The sequence below is a fragment of the Strix uralensis genome, chromosome 16 (assembly GCF_047716275.1).
Source record: "Strix uralensis isolate ZFMK-TIS-50842 chromosome 16, bStrUra1, whole genome shotgun sequence".
Taxonomy (NCBI): Eukaryota; Metazoa; Chordata; class Aves; order Strigiformes; family Strigidae; genus Strix; species Strix uralensis.
The window spans coordinates 19,717,624-19,730,824 of record NC_133987.1 but is presented as its reverse complement, the minus strand read 5'-3'; the positions used below and the strand labels follow the sequence as shown (position 1 = coordinate 19,730,824).

General features: G+C 52.4%; 1 protein-coding gene across 5 annotated transcripts in view; it reads right to left on the bottom strand.

Moving 5' to 3' along the window:
• Positions 1–11,204, bottom strand: part of AXIN1 (axin 1) — a 76,787-nt gene extending 65,583 nt beyond the window's left edge. For 4 of the 5 annotated variants that reach the window (XR_012631057.1, XR_012631058.1, XM_074885410.1 and 1 more), the window contains exons 1-2: positions 11,051–11,204; positions 7,926–8,897 (exon numbers count right to left, since the gene is read on the bottom strand). Coding sequence is in view for 3 of the 5 variants with exons in the window: in XM_074885410.1 (XP_074741511.1) it covers positions 7,926–8,803 (878 nt within the window). In the remaining 2 variants the exon portion in view is untranslated. Of the gene's footprint in view, positions 1–7,925; positions 8,898–10,352; positions 10,444–11,050 lie in introns of those variants that run through there. The other variant, XM_074885411.1, reaches the window with a different exon arrangement.
• Positions 11,205–13,201: the final 1,997 nt, after the last annotated feature.

The following is a 13,201-nucleotide window of genomic DNA, read 5'->3' as shown; positions in this document are numbered from 1 at the left end:
GAGGGTAACAGTCACTTCATCTCAGCTCTCATTTGCATGTCTGGTGCCAAATGGTTTTACAGCTCTTACTTCCGTGGGGCAAAGCCAGGACAAAGTTAATCAAACCCAGTAGCTACAGCTGGATACAGAGTCCCCACACCAGACAAGCTCTGGATCCTACCTGTAATTCCCAGGAGCTCTCCTGCGACTTGGCTCTGATTTGTACTTTGGTCGTGAAAGCTTGGAGAGGTCCTCAGCTACAAAATGATCGATCTCACGTGAATACATGTCCTTGCGGGAGGTCCCAAAGCAACCGCCTGGACCAGCCTGGCAGCAGTGGCAGAACAAAGAAGCTCCTCTTACAGATAAATCCCACCTAGTCTGAAATCCTGATTGCCAGCCAAGAAAAAGACCAAAATTCATGATTGAATAGGGTAAATCTGTTGAACACCGAAGGCATGGCTTTCCAGCAGAGCTAACCCACCTTAAACATGGACTGCTGGAAAGAAGGCAATCCCACCTCCCAACTCCTACCACTCCTTCCAGCACCAGCATTTCTCTGAACACTGGAGATAAATAACAAAAACCTAAACCTCCAGAAAAAAGGAACATGAAAATGGAGAGAGGGAGAGGACCGAGACTCTCCAGTCCACAACAGGACAGGGAATATGCGGGGGCCAGAGAGCCAAAGGAAGAATAAAACCCCACAGCTTCTGGTCATTAGCTCTGGAGGTAGGTCCAGGGACTATCATAAGGTCTAACTGGGGTATTTCAAAGAGGTTTTTCCCTCTAGCTATAGTTTTCCCTCCCTCCACTGTTTTTCATCAGGATAGATGAAAGCTATTCATCTATTAGCTATTTAGATCAGCTAAAGACCTTCTAAAAGCTGGTACTTTAAGGATAGGTTGTATCTTGGGGTCCACAGGACCAAAAAAATTCCAGGTCTTACCACAAAGGTGCACTCTGGAGTCTTCAAAGGTAAAATCCAATTTCCACAAGGGTTTTATAGAATTTGGGTAATCTGACTTAAAACTGCAACGGTTCTACTTAAATTCATTGGACTTGCCTTACAACAGTGAAGAACCCAGACCAGGGCTGCGAGTAACGATGGTTTTGCTTTGACACGCAAGCGTGACCTGCTACAATTTAATTTCTGAGCGTGACTTCAGGCAAAGCATCTTGCTCTGGCACACGGTGGAGGGGGACAAGAAGATGCGTGTCTCCAGAAGAGTCAGACCTTTCCTGAAGTGCCCAGAGCTGGGTATTCAGGGCTGCACCAGCAAAGGGGCAGCTTTGCCCCTGACGAGCAGAGACGGGTGCAGTTCACACCTGAGCCATGTGTGTACTGTATGGTAGGAAAACACAGAGCCTTTTAACAAACAAATCATCCCCAAACCAGTGACTGCTGTGGGATGGTGTATTTCCAAGAGTGTTGTCTTCTTTGTAGACTCTGAAGCTGCACTTCCAAGCAAAGCAGGCAGTAATTAGCTAATTACTGGCGTTAGGATGGATGGTGTCAGACTCGTTTTATATAACATACAGTCAAAGGCATAGCTCTCCTCTGGTACGGTTCCCCTTCCAAATCACCTCCGCTAACCTAGAGCAGAGCTATGACATCCCATTGCCATGGAAGAGGTTGATAAAGAGGCACCAAGGACAAGTGGCCTCACCCACGCTGGGACGGCACAACACTGGCTGCCCCACGCTGCCCAGCAGAGCCAACCCCTGCTCTCAACCAAGTGTCAAATCTTTCCAGAAAGATGCTCAGAATTATATTCACCAGCAATTTGACTTTTTAATCATTTCAATTACTGTGACTAAAACCCTTCAATTGGAACAAAACTGGGAAAAATAACCCCTCTCTGCCTGAAACAGTCTGCCTAGCTTAACAGACCATATCAAATTGTGAAGGTTTTTGCTTTTGTGGTCTTCACATATTTCGTTTAATGCAGATAATTAACCTCAGTTTCTAATTTCAAATCCTCCACATAAGGAAGCGAAGTGATTGAATACATTCACTGACAGATGGAAAATTAAAATATTACTACAGCTTCTGCATGTGGCTCAAAAGACAGGGCCTTGCAAAAGATCTCTCTTCTTTTATTTGACTGATTAACTGTAATTTGCTTAATGGATTTAAGGATGAGCCTAATAATCCAATGATATTTCCAGGAACTGATTCAGGGTATCAGCACCTCCGTTCTGAGATTTTTTTTAAAAAACAGCAGTTTTCTGCACTACACATAGTGAAACCAGATCTTTTCACCCATTTAATAAAACCAGGTCCATGATTTGTTTCAAACGCCCGGCCTTGCACCATGCAGCCACAGTGCTGTAACTTCCTGGAGCACCTTCTGAAGCCCCAAACCTAGGGATGACCCCCAACCATGGTGCGCTCTGGCAGTCAGCGACCCAGCCCAGCGGGCAGGGAGGACTTCTTGCACGGCTTGGGAAGGTGGGAAAGTCAACAGCTCTACCCTAATGTGAGGCCAGCGTGTGTTCACCCAGCAGCCCCACACCCTTCTCGGTCCCTTTTCCACCAAGAAAGCCTGGCGTAACAGGATTTCACAGTCTGTCTCAATAGTTAATAAATCCAGGATCTAACAGACTATTAAAGGAAAACATCCAAGAGACAGTCATTTTTGAAACATCCAATGGTAACTAATTATTCAAGGGATTAGTCTATTATAGCAACAACAAAGAAACTCTTAAAACATAAAGCCAAGTTGAACAGCAGATCAAAACCAAGGTGTACCACATCATGGCCCACCTCCTGGGGGCACTTCTCAGTGTCCTGGGATCCTTCTGCTCCCATTCAGCCTTTTAGCACCCAATTCTTTCTGAAACCAGGCAGAACCCAAACCAGCCCACGTTCCAATCTGGTTCTCAAAACATAGTATTTCATGATTTGTGCCATCATCGTAAGCGCACGTCACAACAGGACCATTACCAACACTGGACCAGACAGACCACGGCTCTGTCTAAGCCAGCCGTGAAGCCCTCCAAGGATGGAGATCCCCTCCCCTCTGGTGACTTGTTCCTGGGCTGCACTGTACTCCTCATGAAGATTTTTTTTCTGCCATGTCCAACCTGAACCTCCCCAGCACCAAAAAGAGGGGGATATAACTCTCCTTTTGTCCTTTTAAGAGAAAAGATTCTGTAACCCAAATAAAACCTGATCACAACAAAATAAGGTAGTTGTTTGCTGGAGGAGGGGAGAAAACGCCATTCATTTATCAAAAGAGAGTGCTAAAAGCTTAACTACCTGTCTTTTAAAAGAAGCCAAAGCACTGATCCATAACCAAACAACAAATACACCACTTCTTCATCTTGATTTGAGTAGAGGCAAAGCTATGGGCACAAAAGGTATTCTTCTTCAAATAAAACCCATTTTAAAACTTGGCAACCGCCAGTATAAATACTTTACACCGTTAATGTAAGCATTTCTACGCAGAAGTTTCATCAGCTTAACAATGTATTTAAAAAAGCTGGCGTAACTTCTGTGCAAAACCACCATCAGTCTTTGTCTTGGATATTTTACAGTGCTCCAGTCACTAAATTACCACTTACCGCTACTAGCATCAGACCCCACCTCCCCGTTAGACTAACTTCTCTCAAGAACAATGCAGAACGAAAACTATTCTTCTATAACTTATTTTCTTTAAAATTGGAAATAGCCACTGCTCTACACAGACTCCAATTAGGGTTGTATTGATTACAAGTGATGTTATGGGCCCAGCTATTTTAATTCAAGCTAAGCGCCCAAAACTTTTCTTTCCGCATCTACGTATGGGTGTAACATCCAGTAGCTCCTTTTTTTCCATCAAACAAGGTCTCATGAAGCTTCAATAACCTAACTCCAAGATGCACATGCTGCCTCCCCAGTTAAAAGAAGCATCAGTAAGACAGTAACACGACTTAAACTTTCTAAACACAGACTGCTCCTGCATCAGCGCTTGTGATTTTGCATCCCCAGTTTTTCACCCGTTCGGTACAATTAACACCGATTCCTTCACCACCTCTTGAGTCAGAAGCGTGCAATTTAATATTTAATTATGAACGAAGCAGCAAACCTCAAAATTAGGTCTGCCAGCTAAATGTCAGCTTCTTTCTGATGCAGGCCCAGCTTCTGACCGCTGGACCGTTTATGCTGCTTAAACAATGGAGAGATCCTGCAACTTCCCTGAACCTGCCGACACCATTCCTCTCCGTGTTACTATTTGTCATTGCATTGTCTCAGACCACAGGTTGTCACATCCCATTTAATGCACCTTCAGCTTTTCTCCACTTGCTTTCTCTGCATACCCCGACAGGAAGAAGTGCTGGCTGTATGTTTTGGGGAGAGCTGCCCTCACACGTGTCCAGAGAGGCTGCCAGTACGTGGGCACAAGCATAAGGGCTCTCCTGGTGGTTTCTACCAGCCCTGGTGGAGAACACATCATGAATCCTTTTCATCTGAACCACCAACACTTGTGAAACGCCATCAGCTCAGTCAGCTCGGCACTGTGGAAATTAAAGCTCGGATCATGCAGTCAGCTTCCTTTAAAAAAAACAAACCCATGTGTATATTAAAGCCCTCTTTGCAAAATTTCTCCACCTGTGCATAGCAGCTCCACCACAACACTCCTCAACATCCAACAACTGGACACTTCACCCACCACCGTGTGTCCTCTCATCGCCATCATCCAGGTTTCCTTTTCTTCACGTTGTGCACTTCATGACGTGGGTCAAAACCCAAAACAATTGGCAGAACCAACCCAAACCTCCCAGTTTGCTCGGCTGTCGAAGAGACGAAGGCAGAGCTGCTCGCAGGTAACACCATATGTTCTTCTCACTTCCCACCACGGGAAGAAAGCAAAGGCAACGGCTGTGAGCGCTGCTCGCCTGTGCTTTGGGAGTGGGAGGGGAGCCGAGCCCCTTCCAACGCCGAGCTAAGGAGGCAGCAGAGGAAACCCCGACAAAAGACATGACTGCAGCCTTTCACCACCAAACACCAAATTTCCAATTTTTTAAGATGTGGGCGTTTTCCTGGAGCGCTCGAAACCTAAGCTGCAGGGTGGTTCTCAGGCACGGGTTTAATTTCTGCTCATGGGATCCGAGGAACGCCGTCCCAGCGCATCAGAAGGTTAATGAACGATTTAGCCGCCCTCACAACCACGTTAGTGTCACTTTCGGAAGCTGCGAGTTAATGCCGGAGATCTTCGGGGGTTGCCCTCTTTGAAGTTCACTGATCCATGACCAATGTCCAATTAATTTGCAGGAGCCTAACTATAATGACTATTGGCCTTTTCCTATGCATACAAAAACACAGTGGGTAACAGCGATGCTTTTGGCTTCAGGATATTCTCAAACACGCATGCACGTTCGCACACCTTCAAAACACCCAACACTAATAACGGGTTGTCTTCTGCCATTTGAGGAATTTTTTATGTTTGCTCTCCCGAGAGCAGAGCTACTGCATCAAGATTTACGAACTTTCTGCTGAAAAAAATTTGGAGCTGATTCAAGATGCTCATTTGCTAACAGAGAAATACTTCTATTGCATTTGCTCAGATTCCTCTTTATTTAGGGTTTCCATGGAAGTCAAGGAATGGAAGTTCAATCTTGGGAAGATTAAACAGGCCCTCAGATATAATGCAAAACAGCTTATTTCAACATTCCCTCAAGAACAGAAATAAGAAATTCTTCCACACATGCGCAAAAAAAAAAAAAGGTTTGTGGAAATTTTCAAAGTAAATTGGGACCCAGCCTTTCAAATGCTGCACGCAGCTACTGCTTCTTGCTGCAAGCAGCTCCACCAGCTTCCAGCACAGTTACTCAGGTGAGAAAGTAAATGAACAAAAAGGTCTGCAGGATAAAGATGCTACAGCTCAAGAAACAGCTTATTCAAGACAGCTATTGCTGTACAACATCCATGAAGTAAGTTAATTCAACCACAAGGTCTTGCACAAAGAGGAACAATCACCTCATAAATTAGCATCTCAGCAGATTTTTTAGAATAAAAAACCGCAGAGATTACGCAGCTCAGCATCATCTTCCATAGCGATGCTCTGGACACTACTAGAGCTGACCTACCAACATTCAAAAAATAAATCACTTATCTTCAGTTACTCCAGGCTGAGAAATGACTCCTGCTCTAGTGACAACGGTAAATGTTTCTGTGCCTCCCCAACCCACAGGTCAACGGATCATCAGCAGCCACAATGACAGGCTGTTGGACGCTACAAATTAATAGCAATGCATTTCTTCTGACCTCCATCCCCCAGGTAAAGAGTTATTTCATGTTGATCCAATCTGGTATGAAAATGTCCAAGACAGAGGAACTCTACTCCAAAATGCTTCTATTTCACAGCACATTTCTTAAACCATCTTAAAATCTGGCACAGATATATTCAGATCATGGGTAAAGTGCATTTTTTTCTGAAGCTGGAGATGAGAAGTGTAGTCTTGCATTCAGGTTTTTGCTAACTGCTCTAGTAAGGAAACTAAGCACATCTGAACTCAAATAAGTTATTTTCAATCTTAAAGTCATTATCGCTTAAATAAAAAGATACTTAAATTGTAGACTTTTCTAATCCTTCGCTTATGGTGAGTGCCCGACTGCCCAGTGAAAATGCATTTCAAGAGACATTCAAGGTTTTTATTAACTCCATGGGAAAGTCCCAAGACCCTGGGATTTTTTTTTTTTTTGACTCCCGATTAAAACAGTGGGAGTCCACACAAATTCCCCCCCTTATTTTTTTTCCCCCCAAGAGTTTCACATGCAACAAACACCCCCTCCTCAAAATCTGTAAGAAAACAAGAATCAAACCGAAAACATTTTGCCAGCTGAAAGGCGCCGAGACCTTGCGCGGGGCGGGATGCGTTTCCAGCTGCCAGCCTAAAGGGACAGCCCAGGGAGATTAAACACAGAAATGCTTTTCATGAGGCAGGCGGCTTTGAAGAGGACAGTTCAGCTACTTCATTTCGTAATCTTCACAAAGCGTCAGATTTTAGTCTAAGCAGGTCTTAAAACAAGGAGATTTTATTTATAAAAAAAAAAAAAAAGTAGGAATGTGTTCTGGCCGGGTTCTGTTGATTCAGCAAGGGTTAGACACACACACGCTTATTGATCCCAGAGAGCTCCCTGCTAAGTTAATTGTCTGGAATTTTAACTGAGCTCTCAGCAAGTTTCAAAATCCATGTTGGCTGGAAGTGGGTGGGGGACCCAGAAAAAAAACAGGCTGCAAAACTGTGCAACTGCTCCAGTTAAGAAAAACAGCAATTACTTTGATGAAGGGAAGAGCTGCAGCAGGGAACGGTTTTAACTGGATTCAGTGATTCTGACTTTGACACCGCTAGAACTCAGCACCGGGAATCTCGTGTGCAAAGCAGCACCATCATCAGGGAGCACCGTGAACCCCATTTCACTCATATAAACATTGTCGAGGTGAGAGTATCTTCTGCAAGTTTCCTGCAGCTTCTAGTTGTGGCTCATCATAACAATTTCCTGGTGCATTTACAGAGAGAAGTCTTACGACAAGCTGTACTCGCCTGCATTACAGTAACTGAATGTGGACCTTCTGCTGGTGTGGGCTACGGCCAACCTGAAACTGCAGCTTGCTCAGTGGCCTGTGCGCCCACGAGGGCTGCCCGTGGCCCTGCGCTGCCCACCGAGCCCTACCTGCCTCCAGCCCACGCCCAGTGGCAGTTTCCCCAGGTGAGGAACATGCTGCGGGGATGATTCGGAGCAATCAGACAGGAACAGCCAAAGACACCCTTAAAGTAACCTGTGACTACTTTCAAATAAAGCTTTGCATGCCACCAAAGCACCCACGACGCCATCCCGTACCGATGTGGATGCTCCCCACCCCCAAGGTCCTCCAAGGCTTCCCATCACCCCCATGCCCACGGCGGCTCCCCAGTCCACCCCCCGCAAAAGGGACGCTGCCCCGGCGCTCACCTACCTGAACTCCCTCCCCTCGCTGTAGCGCCGAGCCGAGGCGGCACGCTGGGTGGCCGTCTCCAGAAGCAGCTTCTGCGTGAGCCTGCTGGCAGGCGCTGAGTCCCTGCTGGCCTCGGGCTCGGCCTCTTGGTCACACTTCCACTCCTCGTCCTCGTTCAGAGTCGGCAGATAACCGGGTAGCCCTTTACCTGTCCCAGACCCTGAGCTCGGATCGCTATAAATTTTTGGACTTTCCCCACCTGTCCTCGTGTATTCCAAATAAATATCCGATTTAAGGAACAAAGGGTAGGTATTGTCTTCTATCATGCACTGAATCTCCGTTTGGGCCTGGTCAAACATGTCGGGGTCAATCTGCAGTTTCGTGACGCAGTCTTTGATGAAGCTTTTTGTGGCCGGTTTGATCTGCCGGGACACAATGCCGTTGTTGTCAAGGATGTATTTTTTGTAAATAGCTTTTGCCAGCTTGAGTCTTTTCTCCTCATTAGACGCGCACGGCTCCAGCTTCCTGAAGCCGCTGCAGGCGAACCAGAAGTCCAGCAGATCCGCACAGTCCTCCTGCTTCAGGAAAGTCCTGAAGAGGTTGATACCGTCTTGATCATCCAGCAAGGAGTGCAGCGACTCGGCCCACTTCAGGTAGGGTGGAGTTGGCGAAGCACTCCCCTCGGGCTCGTACCCCAAATCCAAATCGGAGCGCCTTGGTGTTGCTGTGGACGTCTCATTTCTAACCACATCGCTTTTACCGGAGTAGAAACCATGGCTAACTGGCCTTGGATCCGTGGACACGAGTTCTCCCTCCTCACCAGGAACCGGTGGCCTCGGAGCATCTTCGGTGAAGCTTCCTCCAAGGTCCAAGGGGAAGCCTTTCCCCTGGATATTCATTTTTCTGGTCTCTGCTTGCACAGGAACAGTGGGGGATGAGCTCAGATCTCAAATCACCAATATTTGTAGCTCCAAGGTAAACAAGTTTGTTCGGCTGAAACAGATGGGAAAAAAATAAGCGAGTATCACCATAAATAAACACTCTAAGAATAAAAAGCACTAATTTTGCTCTGCACCGTTACTGTATTAACATTTCTTTTTCACCAGAATCAATGGCAAAGCTCTCGGCAACTTCAGAGAGCGCAGAACCGGGCTCAAATCAGGCACGCTCTAAAAATGAGAGTTACAGAATATCCCAAAACTTTACATCCAGCATTCGGCATCACTGATACGGCTGGTGCTACGCTAAAACAGCGGCAAATTTCCCCAACACCAGTGGTTTTACAGGACCTTTGGATCTGGCACTCCCCACATCCAAGAGTTCTACGCTCAGGTACCACGTGGTGCCACGGGACACGTGCCACCTTCTGCACTGCCGCCGACTCCTCTGCACGGCCCACGCCACACTAAGGTCAGCGTGCTGTTATCGTGCTACTGATCTAGGAAATTCTCATCCCCAAACAGGAATTTAAGGCTTGTGAAAAATATTTTGAAAGAATATCCAGTTAGTCCTGAAAGCGAGACTGCACCTTAATCAAACACAGGTGGCTTTCGTACACTCAAGTGACATACCAGCGCCACATTCCTCGCAAACCTCCGCGTTTCAGAAATACGCTGCGTCGCCTCATCTAGCTCTAGGGGAATCCAGATGCATTGTTGACCCCAATATTTTGGGCATCTGGACCGCATTCTTGCTTCAGATGAGCATGTTAGCACAGGAGCTCAGTTCTGGCACTGTTTTTTGTAGACAGGCCATTGAGAAAAGGTTCATTTACGCTAACAACACTGCACGCTACGAGCCTGGGAAAATTTCAGGTCATCAAAGGAAGGTGAGAAAACCACCTCGAGAAGGAAATCTGATCAAGTAGGACGTTTGTAAGAAGAGCAACGAGTCAATATGGAGGATGGGAGGTGTGGGAAAGGAGGGGAAGGCAGAGAACGGCAGTCCCTGGGTTGCTACTTCTGCCGCTCGACAAGATAACTTCATCATTTAAAGACAGGAGCAGAAGTCTTGTTTCACAGAACAGCATCAGCCTCGAAGCCCCGAGTGCTGCAGAGCACCAGCTGCCTGACGAATTACTCCTTGCACTGGATTAACTCAATTGCATGTGAAAAACACACCAGGCAAGATATCTTAGCTCGGCCTCCCTCTCAAAGCTCACCCCACCCCAACGAGCACGTCTTTGGGATGCTTTGCCGTTTTTCCCCCGTTCCCTCTCCCCGGCTGAGCCAAGAGCCGCCGCCTCGGCCGTGCCCGGCCCTGCAGCCCCCCGCACATCGCCAAACCGCCCCGGCGCGGCCAGCAGCGCCCGGCGGGCAGGGCCAGGCCCCGTGTGCTCGGCCCGCGCCGGGCACCGCCGGGGCCAGCGCCGCCCTCGTACCCAGCCCCAGCCCCCCGCGGCGGGCGGCCCCTGCCCCTGCCCCGCGGAATGCGGCTGGCTTTTCGCACCGTGCTGCGTTTTTAGGTCGTTTCCACCCCGGTTACGGATGCGAGCGCTGGACTCGGCCCCGGCTCCCCGGTGAGGGTCCCCGCTCACCGCCGCCTGGGCGCTGGGGACCCTCCGGGGCAGCGGCCCCGCGGCCGGGTCGGTCATTGTTGCGGCGAGGCGGCGCTCGCTGCTCGCCCCGGCCGGGGGGAGCCCCGCGGGGTGCCCGCCGAGAGCGGCCGGGCGCCGGCGAGCAGCCCGGCCGAGGGGGCGCCGGTGCCCGGCCGCCCCTCTCCCCCGGAGGGGGTCGCCCCCACCCCCCCCTCTCCGCTGCCTCCCGGCCCCCGGCCCGGCCGGGCCCCGCCGCCCCGAGCTGCCCCGCGGGAGGCGCCGAGCCGGGGCAGAGCTCCGCGGGCAGCCCCGGCGCTGACAGGACGCCGCGCGGGGCCCCCCGCCACCCCCGGGCAACTTCGGGGGAAGGCGACCCAGGCGGGCCCCCCGCCGCCGCCGCCGCCGCCCCCGGCCCCGCTCGCCCTCCGCGGCGCGGCCCGGCCCGCGGCCGCCCGCCCCCCCCGCCCCTCCGCGCCCAGGGCGGCCTAGCGCCGGCTCGGCGGCGCCCGGCGCGGCCCCGCGCCTCCCTCCCTCCCGCCCGCCGGCGGCCTCCGGCGCGGCCTCGGCGCAGGGCCTGGGCTCGGGGCCGCCTCCCCGCTCGCTCACTCACCCGCACGGAGCAGCGGCGGCGGCGGCGGCGCGGGGCCCGGCCCATGCGGCTCAGCAGCGGCGGCCCGGGGCGGCGGGCGGCGGCGGGGCGGCGGCGGCACAAAGCGGGCGGCCCGGGACGCCCATGGCCGCGGCCGCTGGCTTGTGGCGGCGACAGGGAGAGAGCAGCAGCGAGCCCCGCACCGCTCCGCTCCGCCTGCGCCGCTGCCTCCCAGCGCCGGGGAGAGCGGCTCAGCCGCGCCCCCGGCGCCCCCGGCCGGTACTGCGGGCCCGGCAGCCCGCGCCGGCAGCCGGCCGCGGGGGCGGAGCGGGCCCGGCCCGGCCCGGCCCGGGGGGAGGCGGCGCTGGGGCGCTCGGGGCCCGGGGACTCGGCGGCGGCGGCGGCGGGCGGGCTGCGGCGCCGGCACCCCGCGCTGGTGCTGGGCTGGCGGGGGGGCGCGCGGAGGCCCCCGCCCGGGGAGGCCGCCGGCCCCGGGGAGCCGCAGGCCCCGCGGCCGAGGGCCCGGTCAGGGCGCGGGGGGAGCCGTAGAGGAGCCTCGGCCGGGCCGGCGCCTCGCTCGAGGGCCGGGCAGCGCCAGGGCTCCGTCTCGCCGCGGCCAGGAGGAGCCCGCAGAGCTGCCCCCGGCGCCCGGGAGCGGGTCGCGCCCGGAGACCTCCGGGGCCCGGCGGAGGGGCAGAGGCAGCCACCCGCAAAGCCACCGGGGGCCTCTGCGGCTCCGTCCGGGGCAGAACGGCGGCGGCCTCAGCCGGGCTGTGCCGGGAGGCGGCGCACAGCGGCGGGCCGGGGGCTGGCGGAGCGCGGGGGCCGCTTCGAGGCGGCTCTTGCCCCCGCGACCGGGCAGAGCTGCTTCAGAAACCGCGGCGTGTGTCCCGCGGGTCGGCGCAGGGCAGCTCTGCGGCCACCAGGAATGAGGGGACTCGCCAAGAGGTGGCACTGCGCGGGCTGAAATGGGTCAAACAACATGGAGACTCCCGGGAAAGGCGGCGGGGGGCGGGGGGGGGCGAGTCTTACCCGAGCCGGCTGGTTACCGGGAGCCTCGGGGCGCCCCAGCACTGAGCCTGCAGCGCCGTCCCGGAGCGGCGGGGACACCGCACGACCAAGGGGGTGACCAGGTGCAGAGATCGAACGGGAGCAGCGCGGCGAGGAAAGGCGAAGCTTGCTTCTGCCCTGGACAGCGGCGATGTGCTCCCAGCCCTGGGACCGTCCCAAAAGCTGAACATGCAAAGAGCCCCGACAGCCCTCTCGAAAATCAGAAATTACTCTGAAAGATTCCTGATAGGGATGCTTCCTGGGTTTTGATGCAATCATTCTACTGCACGTCCCTGTTTCCATGCATTTAGGGAACGCTTTCAAAAACATACAACATTTTTTTCCAGCTTTCTGAAACGCACAGAATTCCACGCCGGGCAGCGGCGCTCCCCTTCCCGCCCCGGTGCAGAGCCTGGCAGGACAGTGCGGGTCCTTGGGAATGATGCTTGGAGCTGATTTACATGTAGCAGTGCAACACTGATCTTGGGCATAATAATAGAAAAGCTGATGTGGGATTCAGCTGGTAAAGAATTAAAGGATGGGAATATAATTAATGCAATCAGCCTAGTTTCTGGAAAATAGCTCTTGTCAAACTCTGATGTCATCCTTTGAAGAGATTACAAGTTTGGCTGATAAAGGTTATGGCATAGAAATAATAGACCTGGACTCTGTTCAGGCATGTGACTTAATCCATATAGTATTCTGATTAAAAATTAGCACAATACAGCATCAAGAGAGACACCTTAAAGGGACTGGGAGCTGGCAAACCAGCAGACATCAATGGGGAATCCCTGCAGAATGGGAGTGCTCTCAGTGGGTGTCCAGGGCTTGGATGGGAAGCCCAGTGCTATTCAGCATTTCCATCAATGGTCTAGAAATAGATTAAAAAGCCCTGCTGAGAAAAACGGCGGGACCAGGGAAATGAGAGGGCCAGGAGACATGGACGAGGTCAAGACAGCTGTAGAAAACTTCATAAACTGAGTGCAGGCAAATAAAACGTGGTTGAATGTAAGCAGCTGTGAAAGGATCCCTCCTCTGAGCACAGGGCCCTTCTGCTGGAAACCCGCGCTCTGGCTAGGATGGACTCAGGGAGGAGTTTAGGAGGCAGGAGGGACAGCGTGG